This window comes from Eleutherodactylus coqui, chromosome 1 (assembly GCF_035609145.1).
Source record: "Eleutherodactylus coqui strain aEleCoq1 chromosome 1, aEleCoq1.hap1, whole genome shotgun sequence".
In the NCBI taxonomy this organism is placed as follows: Eukaryota; Metazoa; Chordata; class Amphibia; order Anura; family Eleutherodactylidae; genus Eleutherodactylus; species Eleutherodactylus coqui.
Window position 1 is genome coordinate 66,687,234 of NC_089837.1, and position 16,909 is coordinate 66,704,142.

A 16,909-nucleotide genomic window follows, 5' to 3' on the forward strand; every position below is an offset into this window, starting at 1 on the left:
GTACACAATTTAGTACTCCTGGTTATTTCCAACAAGTAATTCCCACTAGAAGAGTTAGACGGAGCGTTGAATACATGGAGCACATTTATGAACACCGGCCTTCATTTATCAAAACTGTCCAACAGTCAATCAACAAACAGTAAAAACCTGTTTTTGATGCCGATAGCAACCAATCACAGAGCAGCTTTCATTTTACCTCAGCACTGAGGATTGAAAACTGTTGCCCATAGCAACCCATCATAGCACAGGTTTCATTTGACCTCAGCACTAAGAAGATTACAGGGCAGCTTTTATTTTACCTCCGCAGTATAATGTATAGCAACCAATGACGGTGCAGCTTTCATTTTACCTCAGCAGAGTTTTCAAAGGACATCATTGGGTGCGACAAAGGAATTGAGCAACAGCGGATTTTGGTCGACATTTAAAGTCCAAGGGCAAATTTATCATTGTGTTGGTTCACTACTACCTGAATCATATTAGGAACACAAGTTCTTGCAGATCTACGTTATGGGGGGCGAACAGCAGCGAGACGACCGATGCTGCAAGAACATCTCAGCCACTAGGGAAGATATTGCTTTATCACTGCAGCCAATGCTGCACCAGAATTACAGCTATGTTCGTCCCTCCACGTATTTATGCGTATGTTCTGATATCATCTTTTTTTACCTAAAATGTCACGTCTTGTATTGTCCGCATTCTGTATCGGGTACCCGGGCTACTATCAATATAATGTAGCTGACAAATGTGTGTTTTTTAGTTCCACCAGCAACAGTTACATTTGACTTTATTATTCTTTACTGCCCTCTCTATGTATATACATTATTATTAACACCATTATAGTACATCTGGGTATAAACTGCCTCCAATAGAGTTGTGTGTAGCAGGAGCACGTGTGTGGCCACATCTGTATAATCTCATCATCAATGCTGGACTTCCCCCTTTCTAGAGATTAGTGGGGGTCTGTCTGGGGTCCTATTCTTTTTAATATGTTCCTAAGTAATATAGGAGAAAGGAGTTCATATATGACCCTAGTTACTGCCTGGTATCAGTGGTACTAATATACTGAAAGCACCCCAATCAGTAGTGAGGAGATAGATGCTTACAGCATAGATATTAAGCTAAAACATTACACTACAGCTCCCCAACATGTCATATATGCACCAGTGCACATGGTCTTATTGGTTTCTATGGCTCAGTGTACACAAGCCATTGTGTTAGAGGCAGTGGAATGAGCGCTTATATAAGCTTCGGCCTACAATTGTCTTTTTCCCCCATCTCCACACATTTGTGTTCACCTCAACCAAGCAGCCGAAGTGTACCATTAAATTCCAGCGATTTGCAAGGCCTACCGTTATGGTGGACCATTATGGCGGACCACCAACCTACTGCACCTAGTGACTGCAGTTCAGTCCTTCACAAACAAGAAGTCTTCGAGCACTGATGGATTGCCTATTGAGTGGTATAAAACACCGTGAAATTCTTGGCCTCTAGGCTTCCTATACTTTACAACTCTAGGGGAGGACATCATGCCGGACACCCTGCAAGAGGCTCTGATAGTCCCAATTCCAAAACCTGGGAAGGACCTGAAAGACTGTAGTTCCTATCATTCCATTTCCCTTCTTAATAACATTAAATTCCTTACCATAACACTAGTAATTCATATCAATTCCATCCTTAAAGACATTATACATGCTGACTAATTAGTCGTTATGCCTGGAAAGAGTGCAGATAGGAACCTAGGATCTCTTTTACCAATCTCACAAATCTGCATCCAATAGTGGGAATTGGATTCCTGCATTTATTGACCAAGATAAAGCCTGTGGTTCAGTGAAGTGGAGGTAGACATTGTGTGGAATGCCTTCACAACTTGTTAACTACATCTCAGTTAACTACATCTCCCGGAATGTGGCTGCACACACACCAGATGTTTTGTATTTCCAAATAACATTGCCAACAGTGGAAGGTCCAAAAATGCTGCAATGTCCTGTACTGATTGGCTGTTCAGGCCCATCACCATACCCGGTTGGAAAAAAAAGTCAACTCTACACCTGGTGACATTCTTATGGCTTCTGTACTGGGATACACCTGTGTGATGTTCAGCTTTATACCTAATGCTCACACTTTCAATTTGCCTATCCTCTTTCGTCTGACAGCAAAGTCTGGTATCCCAATTCTTTTGTCAACACAGTGTAGTTTGCAAAGCTGGAAAAAGACATACATTCATCCATTTTAGCCTATTATTCTGCAGTATTGATCCAGAGTACGGTGTATGCGCTCCAAAGAGGGGTAGTTTGTTTTATGCTCCAAGAGATGCTATGATAGGCTGTGGTAACAAGATGAGCAATGACTACATTTTATCTTGCCAGAGCTTTGGGTTTGGGTTAGTTTTCATGAAATGGCTGCAGATGTTCTATAGCTCCCCAGTGGCTAGTGGCAGAACTAATACTCATATTTCTGCGTGGTTCTCTCCAACAGAGGTATGTGACTGGGCGGTCCCCACCCCTGGCCCTTTTTGTTCTAGTTATTGAGCCTCTCACAATCCAAGTGCGTAAGTCCTCTGCAATTGTAATATACCAGCTAACTGCTACTTTAGTATTACCAACTATAGCTTGCTGTTAGAGCCTAGTTCAATGCCCTGACAATCTTCCTTAATTCTTCTGGAGGCTTTGGCTTAAATGTACAACTTTTCTAACTACGTTCTAGTTTTTATACTCACTTAACATGCTAGATATCCCAGATGTGGACTGTGATGAGAGTGGGGATATCCTGGCTGGCCCTGGCTCTCTACTGGTCAGTGTTAGGCCGTTGTCACATGGACATCTTTGTATGCGCAATGCACAGAGAATAGAACCCTTTGATTTCATTGGGTTTGTTCACATGCGCAAGTTTTAGCGTGCACATTTCAGTAACACAAAGAAAAAGATAGAACATGCTCTATCATACTGTGTATTTGTGCACCAAAGGTCCCCATGGAAGTCAATGGGGGTTGCACAACATGCAGGGAGATGCATGAAACACTGCGTAATTCCGCTGGAAGAAGAACTATCTAGAACTCATTAGATGAATCACCTATTTCAACCAGTGTATTTTACACACACTAGTTGAAATAGGTGATTCATCTAATGAGTGCCAACATGCACGGGAAAAACGCTTTCTTCATAGCGCACAAAAGTTGCCCAAAGGCGTGTGCAATTGTGCATACGCCCATGTGAAGCCGGCTTTAAGGATAAGGTTAATTTTATACCTAGAGTTTACTATCCCCGTCTAGATTACATACTCTGGGTCTGTCCGCTTCAGCGACTTGTTCATGATGTGTTACTAATGCAGCCCGTGTTCTGGGAGTATAACAACAAGTAAGACTACTGACGGGATGTTCCCGAATTCATGGAGTCTCACTTAGGGCCACTGTGGATCATGCATCCCAAGGTTTGTCTTTTCGGGCTTGTGGATGATATCTTGGTGATTATGGCGACCCCCACCTTTTATGTGTTTTTTTTTAGGCCAAAAATTCATTTTACTCAATTGGAAGCATCCTAAGGGGCCGACCGGAGCTGCATGGATCTGGGTGGGTCTGCCTAGACAAATTTAATAAAACCTAGGTATTTGGGTAACTTGCCCCTCAGCTGCAGTAGCGATGGCTGTGTAATTCTCTCCCTCTCCTCAGGGGTGTAGGACGCCCGGCTCTATGGGGTCCTGTTCTTCCTGTCCTGTTGGTCCGGCTGAGTGGTCCAGAAAACCCACTACTTGTTTTACAACATTTACCATTTGGTAAAAATAACATGATAGCTTTCTTATGTTTGTACATTTTTTTTTATTTTTTACAACTTTTGCACAATAAAAACACGTTTTTAAAGATAATTGATTCTGCATCGCTAAGACCCATGACATCTTTATTTTTCCAGGAATCGAGCTATATGAGGTCTTGTATTTTGCAGGAAGAGTTGTAGTTTTTATTGGTACTATTTTGAAGTACATGTCACTTGGATTGCTTTTTATTTTTTTGGCATTCACCAAGCTTATGTAATGCATTCTACTATGACAGCAGCGTATTACTGGAGGCAGGGTTTAATACGCCGAGTTACACGGTAAACATGGAGGCCTTTGTCAAGCTTCCGGCTGCCATGGGAACACATTGGTATCTTGCAATCCTATTCCATGGTGCCGATGGGTGACAGAAGGAGCCCCCTCCACCTTTCATCTGCTTACATGCTGCAGTTGCTTTTGATTGTGGCATGTAAGGGGTTAAACTGCCTGGATCTGAGGTTTCTCCATTCCTAGTTAGAGTAGGAGCCCGGCAACTCAGTCAAGCCCCAGCTTTAAAAGTAAACATGTATGTTCGGGTTTAAGGCCCATTACTGGGGTCACACTGTTGTTACCGACACTGTTGGTGTTGTTTCCACCGCTGTTGTTTCCACGACTGACACTGTGGTGGTCGCCGCTGTTGTTTCCATGGCTTACACTGTTTTTGCCACCGCTGTTGGCGTTGTTGTGGCAACTGTTCTTTCCACTGCTCATGCTGTTGTTGCCACTACTGTCGCTGTTGTTTCCACAGCTGACACTGTTGTTGCCGCTGCTGTTGTTTCCATGGCTTACACTGTTTTTGCCACCGCTGTTGGCGTTGTTGTGGCCACTGTTCTTTCCACTGCTGATGCTGTTGTTTCCACAGCTGACACTGTTGTTGCCGCCACTGTTGTTTCCATGGCTGACACTGTTGTTGCTATTCCTTTTGGTGTTGTTACCGCCACTGTTGTTTCCACGGCTGACGCTGTTGTTGCCGCCACTGTTGGTTTTGTGCCGTCGCTGTCGTTTCCAGAGCTGACACTGTTGTTGCCACCGCTGTTGTTTCCACGTCTGACACTGTTGTTTCTGCCACTGCCACAGTTGTTTCCACAGCTGTCACTGTTGTTTCTTCCGCAGTTGGTGTTGTGCCGTCGCTGTCGTTTTCACGGCTGACACTGTTGTTGTCGCTGCTGTTGATTCCATGGCTGACACTGTTGTTGGCACCGCTGTTAGTTTTGTTGTCACCACGGTTCTTTCCATGGCTGATGCTGTTGTAAGCCGCCGTTGTCGGTATTTTTCCCACCACTGTCGCTGTTGTTTCCACGGCTGACACTGTTGTTTTCAACAGAAATCAAAGCAAAACTGTATAATCTATAGCGATGATCTGTGTGTATACTGCGTAGAGATGATACACATAATGTACAGGATCTAATAGATGGATGAAGACTTGACCTTCACGGAACGGTTTTCAGATGGTTTTCATGTTACGACCTGAGAAAAACAAGAATGATATATGCTTTAGAAGTGCAAACAGAAATCAAAGCAAAACTCTCCCGCAGGATCCGTCGCAGCAACTGCATTGGGATCGCAGGGGATTTACAGGACAATGTCTGTCATTTTTAAAAATTCTCTCTCCTTTTTCACAGTTAGGATAATTTTTAAGCACAAAGAAAATCCCTTTAAAGTTAATTCTTTAGTGACCAATCACATAAACGTTCATTAATGATCTGTAGGGTATGGAACAAGCTTGGTAGCCATGCTTGCTTCATACTTGGCTGCTACCAGCTAATTCCTACAGCTGACATCTGCTGACTATAGCCACAATCAGAGCTGGCTCCCATCATGGCCATTTATCTACTTAGATGCTGCAACCTATATAATCTCTCTATATATACTCTAGCGCTGGTATAACTGCGTTCCTTCTCTAACTAACATGCGTCTATAGAAGAGTTCCCCTATTAGACACAGCCCGTCACTACTGCCCAGTTTATACTGTGTAGATGGCCGCTATGAGAATTCTCTAGGTGTCACCCCATAAAATCACTACTTACGGCCTTTGTTGGGATTCTCTGGCAGCCAATTAGGGTGCTGTTCCAGGAAGTCCAGCATCTCCCGTGACACTTCTGGAAATAAGAAGAGGAGATTTATACAGATTAGTTTTAAGACTTGCTTTCTTATGGAGGAGGGTCTGTAGATGGTCGCTATGAGAATTCTCTAAGTGTCACACCCATAAAATCACTACTTACGGCCTTTGTTGGGATTTTTTAGGGAGCCAATTAGGGTTCTGTTCCACAAGGTCCAGCATCTCCCGTGACACTTCTGGAAATAAGAAGAGATATATACAGTTTAGTTTTAAGACTTGCTTTCTTATGGTAGCGGTCCTTCTAAAAAGAGTTTCCTGTCCTGTCTTTCCACTGATGACCTATCTTCGGATAGGCCATCAGTATTTGATGGACAGGGGTCTGCTGCTCAGAAACCCCATCCATCAGCTGATCGTCTGGCCCACTGCAGTGACAGCGGCATCAGCAGACATTGTAGGAAGTGGAAGCGCCGGCTTTACAACCCATGAAATAAGTACTTTCTTTTACTTTTGGCTTTCCGCATACAAGGATACCTCTCCTCGGGTCATCCGGCAGCACTGCTGACAGTTCTGGAAAGAAGTCATTTATACGGTATTAAATATTAAATGGTACTGGTGAAAAATACAACAATAGGGTTTTGAAAGTGGGGATGGAAAAATAAAAGTTTATATTTCCATGGCTGACATTGCTGTTGCCGCTTTTGGTGTTCTTACCACCACTGTTGTTTCCACGGCTGACACTGTTGTTGGCGCCACTGTTAGTTTTGTTTTCGCCACTGTTGTTTCCATGGCTGATGCTGTTGTTGCGGCTGTTGTTGGTATTGCTGACAGTTCTGGAAAGGAGCAGTCATTTATACAGTTACCTGTAAGACATGTTTTATCTGTGGGGGTTCTTAGTCAGTCAGTATATGTGTATAATCTATAGGTGATCTGTGTGTATACTGTGTAGAGATGATACACATAATATGCAGGATTTATTAGATGGGAGAAAATTTTACCTTCACAGTACGGTTTCCAGATGGTTATTCTGTTATGACCTGAGAAAAACAAGAATGATATATTCTTTAGAAGTGCAAACAGAAATCAAAGCAAAACTCACCGCAGGATCCGCCGCAGCATCCGCACTGGGATCACGGGTGATTTACAGGACAATGTGGTTTTTTTTTTTTATTCTCTTTCCTTTTTCACTGTTAGAATAATTTTTAAGCATACAGAAAATCCCTTTAAAGTTAACCCTTTAATCACCAATCACATAAATGTGCGACTGTAGGGTGAGTATGGAACAAGCTCGGTAGCCATGCTTGCTTCATACCTGGCTGCTACCAGTTTAAGTGGAACCAGCTGTAAGTCACTTTAACCAGACTCACAGTTCAACACATTGTAACTATTCTGAATACTTTGGTAATACACTTCATAACACTCAGTAACACGGACTGTGAAATCTGGGAACGCTGTATCGGCTTGCCAGTCTTTTCATTATCAAATACTGTTCTCTAAACTGCTCCGCTTAACACAACCTTCTAGAACAGCAATGGTTCTAGCGACATACTCTCAGATTTACCGCCCATACGGGATTCAACAGACACTTTGTATTCCTAATCTCTTTGTGTTTGCTGTCTCTTTACCTACTCATCCGGGCTGGTACACGCTCTCCACAGATCACATCAATCAGCACTCAGTGTCTCTACAGGTTAAGGCTCTGCATCTACAGCATCTCATTAAAGTGTCCGCAGGGGCCACAACAGAAACCCTTTTCCATCCGCACGCTCACACACAGTCCCCAGTTATACAGTGAGGGCTCTTTCACATGAACATAAATATGCAGCGTATTACACAGTGAATAAAACAGTGATTTCAGTGGGTTAATTCCAGTGTGCGTATTTCAGTCATGTAATAAAAAACTAAGCATTTCTTATTTTAGTGTATATTATGTACCAAAATAACCCATATTAAACTGAAATCACTGACAACAGTCTTTCAGGTTTTTTTTTAGCACAATAAGTAGAAAGTATGCACATTTCAGTCACATAAATACGCTGCATATTTACGTAACTGAAATACATATATGCCCAAGTGAATGAGCCCTAACCCATAGACATCCTCACGCTTTCCTAGTACACAAATGCATCTATGTCAGTAAGTCACATACAGTTATATACCTGGGTAGATTCCCACATCTCCCCTTACAGTCTCTTATGTCTGCATCCTGTTAAATAAGTCTATATCCTCTATGGACAGACATGCTATATTACCTTCAGGATATATAATCCTTGTGGTAGGCAGCAGGTCTTCTGTGGCTGTATCTCCTGTAAGAAACAAGAACATACTGACTTCAATCACAAAGCACGAAGAAAACCAATATATACAGTGGGGTCTCAAAGTAAGGAAACACCCAGAGAAAATGAAAATGGTTTAGCGGATGATGATCCAACTTTAGACACAAACTGTAGAGGAAGGGAGGAACCCGCTAGGCCATGTAACCTAAGTATTGCAGTATATTCTACATGTAATCAAACAATCACTAATTCAAGTTCCCTTTTAGGACTTGAATTGAAGAAAAAAAACGAAATCAAAATTAGTTTAATAACCTTTTGTTGAAGTGAATGGAAGATGAACTGCAATTCCAAAAACAGCCCACAAAGAAGGGTGGCGCTGTTTTTGGAAAAAAAACCACCATGTATTTCTAGCCCTGGACAACCCTAATAACCCCATTATGTCAATATATTGAGGTTGTCTGTATCTTTTATAAATTGGGGAATGGTTTCCTACAGTTATAAGTAATGACATAAAATAGAGGAATAAATAGTAATAGTATTGACCAAAGTACATAAAGCAGGTTTTGCACCAGCAGCACCAATAACTTCCCACACTGGGTCAGGCTGTTGTATGCAATAGCCAGTCAAGGTGTTTCAAACCACACACTCCATAGAAAGTCCATATAGAAAAATTGTAGAACTGGCAGCATATGGGGATGCAGTAGAAAAGAATAATTTATTCTCCCATCACAACAGACAGTGAAGGTTCGGCCTGACAGCCTTCCTCTAGTTATAGTAGTGACGTCATTATACACTTACCGTTTATACTGGGAATAGTCGGTATAATAACAGTCCTAATTCTGACCTCCAGTCCAGATGTCCCTATGAGGAGAAAATGGCATTCATTAGTTTCATATATCACCTACATGTGGGCTTCAATCCCAACCCGAAATTTATAGGGCGTATCTCCTATTACAGGAAGACTAACGAATTCTAACTAATATCCTGTAAATGGCGCGGACTGCGGCGACGCTCACGAGTGGGGAGACAACTCGTAAAAAATCAGTTTGGTGCAAATTAATTTGAACTGAACCACAAGGTCACCAAAACCCCTAAAACTGCTGTATTTTTTTGGACACGGCAACTTCTCGCCTGTTACCTAGTAAGTTACATTATTTTATACAGGCGAGAAGTTGCCGTGTCCAAAAAAAAAGAATCAAGAAAATAAACGCTGTGCTCCGTAGTATCTCCATTGTAGCAGGAATAGTCAGGATAATAGCGGTCCTAATTCTGACCTCCGGTCCAGATGTTCCTATGGGGAGAACATGTCACTCATTAGCCTCATATATCATCTATGTTTGGGCTCCAATCATAACCCGAAATTTATAGGGCGTATCTCCTATTACAGGGAGACTAGAAGATTCTAACTAAATAATCTCCTGTAAATGGCGCGGATTGCGGCGGCGCTCACTAGTGGGGAGACAACTTGTGAAAAATCAGTTTGGACCAAATTAATTTGAACTGAACCACAAATTCACCAAAACCCCTAAAACTGCTGTATAACACTGTCTAAGGGCAGCGATGAAATAATGTAACTTACCAGGTAACGGGCGAGAAGTCATGATGTTGAAAAAAGCCACAAATACAGTCTAAACCATAAGAGCTGTGCTCCGTAGTATCTCCATTGTACCGGGAATAGTCAGAATAATAGCGGTCCTAATTCTGACCACCGGTCCAGATGTTCCTATGGGGAGAACATGGCATTCATTAGCTTCATATATCATCTATATTTGGGCTGCAATCCGAACCCGAGATTTAGAGGGCGCATCTCTTATAAGTGTTACCTCACACTTTAGTATGTGAAAAGATGCTCGTCAAGAGCCACGCAGTTACATCATTAACGACACACTTTTGCGTTAGTTTTTACACATATTATCGTACAATCTCTGCTTGCTTAGCCATGTTACATGGGTGCAGGAATATAACCCCTTCCCGCTATAGGACGTACAGTTTTTGGCTGGGCCCAGGAGGTGGCCACCACTGGGACTTCCTCCCCTTTACCTTAGTAAGCTGCATAAATTTATTGAAAATTAAACTATTGCCTAAATTTGCATATGTCAGCTATAACTCCCCAAAATTCCCCTGGTTTCCCCCAAATGTTCTGATACTCTCCACCTAATAGTACTAGTACGCAGCATGTTATGTAGAGGCTGCCTTCCAAGATTTAAATTAGAAGCCCTTTGCCTTCCGATTGATTGAGGGGTGGGGGGGGGGTGCCCTTCTTTAGCTAGCCAACTGGTTTATTCAGGCTCGTGGTTGTCCTCATCTAATTACAATCAAGCAGTGGGCTTGGATCAGAGGGCTGGTACTGAGGGGCCGTATTTCCATGGGGATTGTTTTGCCACCCCTATGATGGTGAGCCTTAAAGTGTGGCATTCTGTCCCGAGGAGGCGGCTAAATGTCCCCTGAATACTCCCCTGTGGGGTAATCCACGTTTGCCCCGTCCGCACCACTTTACTGAATCCTCATTCTGAGGGCTTTATGGAGTAACCATCCTTACTGATATAGTAAGTGAGGGCAGCTTTTTAGTTCATGCAGTTTAATGTTACTATACCAGCTAACTGCTACTTTAGGTATGCCAACTACGGCTTGCTGTTAGAGCCCGATACAATGGCCTGACATTCTCACGTTCCTTGATTCTTCTGGAGGCTTTGGCTTAAATGTGTAACTTTTGGAACTACGTTCTAGTTTTTATACTCATTTAACATGTTATATATGCCAGATGTGGACTGTGATGAGAGTGGGGATATCCTGGCTGGCCATAGCTCTCTACTGGTCAGTGTTAGGCCGTCATCACATGGACGCACAGAGAATAGAACCCATTGATTTCATTGGGTTTGTTCACATGCGCAAATTTTGGTGTGCGTATTTTGGTCGCACAAAAAAACGCTAGAACATGCTCTACCTTTCTGTGTCCCCATTAGAGATGAGCGAGTGTACTAATTAAGGCAAATTACTTGAGCGAGTATTGCCCTTTTCGAGTACATGCCCAAATGTCTTAAAAGATTCGGGGGCCGGCGGGGGGCGGGGGAGAGCAGGGAGGAACGGGGGGGAGGGGAAGATCTCTCTCTCACTCTCTCCTTCCCGCTCCCCCATGCTCACTCCCGCAACTCACCGCTCACCCACACCGGCCGCCGAATCTTTTAAGACAAGCAGGCATGTACTCGAAAATGGCAATACTCGCTCGAGTATTTTGCCTTAACCAGTATGCTCGCTCATCTCTAGTCCCCATAGAAGTCAATGGGGGTTCGGAGTAAAAACAACTGTGAACAGGCTTTTTTGTATTCAGCTCTCAGGACTGGATTGCTGACCAATAGCAGGGCAGTGCTTAGCAGGACATACACAAGAAGAAAGTATGGAGCAGGGAATTGTGATAAATGTAGGTTCAAGGTGCATATCCGCAGGGATGCGGTGGCCATCTTGAAAAATAGCGATGTGGAGAAGTATCAGAAATGAGGAATAGCATAAGATGGCAATGTTGCCCAATTTATACACACAACCAGCTGTGCATAAACATCTGGAATTTTTGAAGATTCACAACCAAAATACTACTTTAAAAAAAAAAACTTTATTAAACGTAATCAATAGCAAATAAAAAAAATAGTAAAAGTTTACTTTTACCTGTTGATGTATCAAAATTAAATAAATTAAAACTAAGTATTGCCGCATCTGTAAAAGTCCGATTTAACTTAAAGGAAAAAAAAAAAACACATTTATCCCACATCGTGAAGGCCACCAAAAATTATATAAATATTTATATATATATATATATATATATATATATATATATATATATATATATTTATATATATATATTCACACAATGCCAATATTGCGCTTTTTTTTTGGTCAATCCATCTCTACAAACAATTAAATAAAAAAGTGACCAAAAATTCACAGCACAAAAAATAAATCATTCCTGCTGCACGCTGAGGGCCATGAAAACGACCCCTCCTCCCAAAAGTTATAAGATTTCCTAGTTTTCATTTCATCCCACTTATAAGATTTTAAAAGTTTTCTGATACATTAAACAATACTGTATATTAAATGGCACCACTGAAAATACAACTCGTCCCACAAAGACCGCCCTCATGTAGCGGTCGCCGGAAAATAGAAAAAGTTATGATTTTTTGAAAGTAAGGATGGAAATATGAAAACAAAAGTGAGAAAGGTTTGTGGCAGGAAGGGGTTAAGTAGTGTTTTCTCCATATGTAACCCAATCAAATAACTACTTACTTTTACTGATTATATCATGGATCCAAGGATACCTTTCCTCGGGGTCATCCTGCGGCGCTGGGACAACGTCATCATTCACATTGCTGGCACAAAATAAAAATCACTGCTTTAACAAGAGGATGAATAACAATATAGGAAATGACGTACAACATTGTTTCTCTGGTGAGAGTCTCTACCAGATTGATGTACCACACACTTACCTTCCTATTAGAAAAACTGAAGTTGAAGCCAAGATGGTGGTATTCATAATGGCCTTCATGCTGATGACATGGCCTAACAGGCTTCTTCTTTCCTCCACAACTTGTATCTAAAATTGGATCATAATCCGCCAAACCATTTTCCTTTTATATGGGCGTTTCCTCTTGTGGGTCAGTCCAATGTTAAAGGGATGAGGGTCATCAACATGACTCCGCTGACGCCAACTACTCCATGTTAGAGTTCATACCTTTAAATACCTTCAGGGTATGTTAGTGTTATTGTAGGCGATGTTTTTCCTATCACGCTGGCCGACTTTTCTGCAATATGCAAAATTCATAATAATTTAACTGAAAGGCAAAACAGAGATTTTCTATCAACAGCAGATTTCAGTCAGCGGAAACACAATAGACATTGGTAGCTTCTTCTATGGGGTACATTTTTTTTCTATTCTTTGGATAAATTAACCCCTTCCTGGCAGCCACCATACATGTGAGGTGGAGGCGGTGTGTCACCGTATGGTGAAATAAAATCGAGTCTGCTAAATACATGGCTGTCTTTGATAGCTGACACCTGGCCGCAGTGTCCAGGATCAGAGAGAACTGAGATACCGGACATTTAATCATTTTATCATATAATTACCCTGACAGAAGAGACCCCCCCCCATCATCCCCTCCGGCCTGCCATGGATTTGTTATAGAGGAATAAATAGCAATAGTACAACGTCATTATAGACTTACCATTTATACCGGGAAGGGTCACAATAATAACCGGTCTCAGATGGACCTCCGGTCCAGATGTTCCTATGGGGAGAATAACATTAGTTTTATACATTACCTACAACTGGGATCCAATCCTAACCCTAGATTTGTAGGGCGCATCTCTTAGTACAGGAAAACTAGAACAAAAACTAACAGGAACTTTTATTATCATGATTATATGTATTGAGATATCGTGACTCTGTAGTCACCATTAAGGGGTTAATCTCCCTCTGGTTTACAGGTAAATGGTAGAAATCAGAGAAATATAAGGTGGACATTATATGTAGATAAAGAGGAAAGTTCTTCTCATCTCTCCAGTTTTGACTGTCAGTTTCTCTCCGGGGGTCACGGTGTTCTCATCTGACAGCCCTGTAAATAACATAGAAATACACAGGTTATCAGCATGCTTATAGCATTAACCCCTTCTATCTCCATGGCATACATGTAGGTCACTGAGGTGTGGGTTGGATACAAGGCGGACTGCGGCGGCGCTCACTAGTGGAGAACCAACTTGTGAAAAATTTGGTTTGGTCCAAATTAATTTGAACTGAACCACAAGTTCACCAAACCCCCTAAAACTGCTGTATAACACTATCTGAGGGCAGCGATAAAATAATGTTACATTACCAGGTAACGGGCAAGAAGTTGTCATGTTAAAAAAAACGCAATTATCATCCTAAAAATCAGATGTGTGCTCCGTAGTATCTCCATTGTAGAAGAGACGGAATCATGGATAGTGGGATCATTTATCCCAGCCCTGCATTATGATGAGAGCTTAAAGTTGTTGTAAAGTGTTAAAGAGATAAAGTTTGAATAACAATGATATGGGATAAGAGAAAAAAACTACTAAAAAAGAATAGAGTCTTGTGAGGAAACAAAAAGAAGTGACTAAAAAAAGAATAAAGAGAAGGGCTCACCTGGCGTGGACAGCTAGCCTGTGGGGAGGGGAGGCCACCACACCTGTAGTCCTGGTAAGCCGGACACTTCTTCTGCACCAGATGCATCCATGGGACAGGAAGACTCCAAAACCCAAGGCAGGGAATCAGGACAAAGACAACTATAGTTTAAAGAAAAAACAACAGGCACTCATCAGTTAATGTAGGAAAAAAAATGGTAATATTCATTAGTGAGAAGAGAGGGGTCTGATGTGGGAATTAGAACCCTCCTTTTGTCGTACATCAAGATGCAATGTAGACGCATATTAATAGAAAGCAGGTTTTTTAATGATAAAAAGGTAAACAAAAGAGCTTCACAATGTTGAAACGCGTTTCGGTGCCCATATAGCAACTTTTACAAGCATGACTTAACAGACCAATATCACTGAATATATAAAAAGTTCTAAAATATTAACTGGAAGTAAGACGGTGGGAGAGGAAGAGCGTTTTAGCTCCAAGGCTACCTTAGTTTGCGTTCCGTAGTCAGCTGGAGATGCAAGGGACGCCATATCAGGCAGAAGACGGGAGTGGAGCAGGGGAGGGAGGCCTTGTGTCACCGGGACGCGGCGCACAGTAAGACCTCTCAGATCATTGCACAGAGGATGATGGAGGAGCGTGCACCGTAGTGGCGAGAGGCAGGAGGTCTCTGTCACATCACCGGTAAGCGACACGTGCGTCCATCTACCGGGCCGTTACACAGATCATGGGTGTGAGCACCACCGTAGCAGGGGGCAGGGAAAGCTGATGCCATCCCCCATCGTGACAACGTGCCCACAACTGAACAAGGAAAACATTATTAACCCTAAATCACTAAACATATTTTCAAGTTACCCTTTCACTACATATTAGTCTCACAGACTAACAAAATTAAACGTTAATATTTTATTTATCATATTTATTAGTGAAAAAGTAACTTATATGAAAGGAGATTTATTAAATTTACCTAAAAACTATCAAACTAAATAAATTTATTACTTGCAGTCGTTGAAAAGTGGAACAGGGTGTCCGCCACTTATAGCCTGCAGCAGTGGCAGGAGAAATTGGTCATCCTGGGCTTCTGGTATGGACAATATCCACAAATAAACAATTGGTGAAAAATTGTGAATTCCCTATGTGTCACCTCACAAGATCACCCCTTACGGCCTTTGTTGGGATTTTGTGGCAGCCAATTAATGAGCTGTTCTAGGAGGTCCAGCATCTCCCGTGACACTTCTGGAAATAAGAAGAGAGGAATAAGATTAGTTTTAAGACTTGCTTTCTTATGCTAGAAGGTCCTTCTAAAAAGGGTTTCCTGTCCTGTTTTTCCACTGATGACCTATCCTCCGATAGGCCATCAGTATTTGATGGACAGGGATTCGCTGCTCATAAACCCCATCCATCAGCTGATCATCTGGCCCACTGCAGTGACAGCAGCATCAGCGGACATTGGAGGAAGTGGGAGCGCCGGCTTCACAACCCATGAAATAACTACCTACTTTTATTTTGGCTTTCTGTATCCAAGGATAACTCTCCTCGGGTCATCCGGCAGCACTGCTGACAGTTCTGGAAAAGAGTAGTTGGAAAATAAAGTTATGGTTTTTGAAAGTGTGGGTGGAAAAATTAAAGTTTATGCTTCCATAGCTGACACTGTTGTTGCCGCTTTTGGTGTTGCTACCACCGCTGTTGTTTCCATGGCTGACGTTGTTACCACTATTGTCACTGTTGTTTCCACAGCTGACACTGTTGTTGGCGCCGCTGTTGGTGTTCTTGTCACCACTGTTGTTTCCACGGCTGATGCTGTTGTTGGCGCCACTGTTAGTGTTGTTGCCGCCACTATTGTTTCCAGAGCTGCCGCTACTGTTGCAGCCGCTGTTGGTGTTGTTGCCACTACTGTTGTTTTCAACAGAAATCTCCCGCAGGATCTGCCGCAGCATCCGCACTGGGATCGCGGGGGATTTACTGGGCAATATCCGTTATTTTTTAAAATTCCCTCTCCTTTTTCACAGTTAGGATAATTTTTAAGCACACAGAAAATCCCTTTAAAGTTAACCCTTAAATGACCAATCACATAAACGTATGTCATTGAGCTGTAGGGCGAGTATGGAACAAGCTCGGTAGTCATGCTTGCTTTATACCTGGCTGCTACCAGCTAATTCCTATAGCTGACATCTGCTGACTATAGCCACAATCAGAGCTGGCCCCCATCATGACCATTTATCTACTTAGATGCTGCAGCCTATATAATCTCTCTATATATACTCTAGCGCTGGTATAACTGCGTCCCTTCTCTAACTAACATGCGTCTATAGAAGTGTTCCCCTATAAGACACAGCCCGTCACTATAGCCCAGTTTTATACTGTGTAGATGGCCGCTATGAGAATTCTCTATGTGTCACCTCACAAGATCACCCCTAACGGCCTATGTTGGGATTTTCTGTCAGCCAATTAATGAGCTGTTCTAGGAGGTCCAGCATCTCCCGCGACACCTCTGGAAATAAGAAGAGATTTATACAGTTTAGTTTTAAGACTTGCTTTCTTATGGTAGAGGGTCCTTCTAAAAAGAGTTTCCTGTCTTGTTTTTCCTCTGATGACCTATCCTCCGATAGGCCATCAGTATTTGATGGACGG

At 42.3% G+C, this 16,909-nt stretch overlaps 1 protein-coding gene across 1 annotated transcript; it reads right to left on the bottom strand.

Moving 5' to 3' along the window:
- Window positions 1-4,299: 4,299 nt before the first annotated feature.
- Window positions 4,300-16,215, bottom strand: LOC136619938 (putative uncharacterized protein DDB_G0286901). Its single transcript, XM_066594690.1, has 11 exons — window positions 15,928-16,215; window positions 15,778-15,844; window positions 15,443-15,514; window positions 13,347-13,409; window positions 12,867-12,926; window positions 12,612-12,718; window positions 9,411-9,427; window positions 6,575-6,693; window positions 5,832-5,903; window positions 4,901-5,112; window positions 4,300-4,800 (listed from the first exon to the last, which is right to left on the bottom strand). The coding sequence occupies exons 1-11, from the start codon at window positions 16,213-16,215 to the stop codon at window positions 4,300-4,302; spliced, it is 1,578 nt and encodes a 525-aa protein (XP_066450787.1).
- Window positions 16,216-16,909: the final 694 nt, after the last annotated feature.

Coding starts and splice junctions, on each gene's coding strand:
- LOC136619938 (XM_066594690.1), bottom strand. CDS start 16,215: ATGCTGCGGCAGATCCTGCGGGAGATTTCTGTTGAAAACAACAGTAGT. Junction 15,515..15,777: donor TACAGAAAGCCAAAATAAAA/GTAGGTAGTTAT, acceptor TCTTATTTCCAG/AAGTGTCACGGGAGATGCTG. Junction 4,801..4,900: donor CAACTGCGGAAGAAACAACA/GTGACAGCTGTG, acceptor TGGAAACGACAG/CGACGGCACAAAACCAACAG.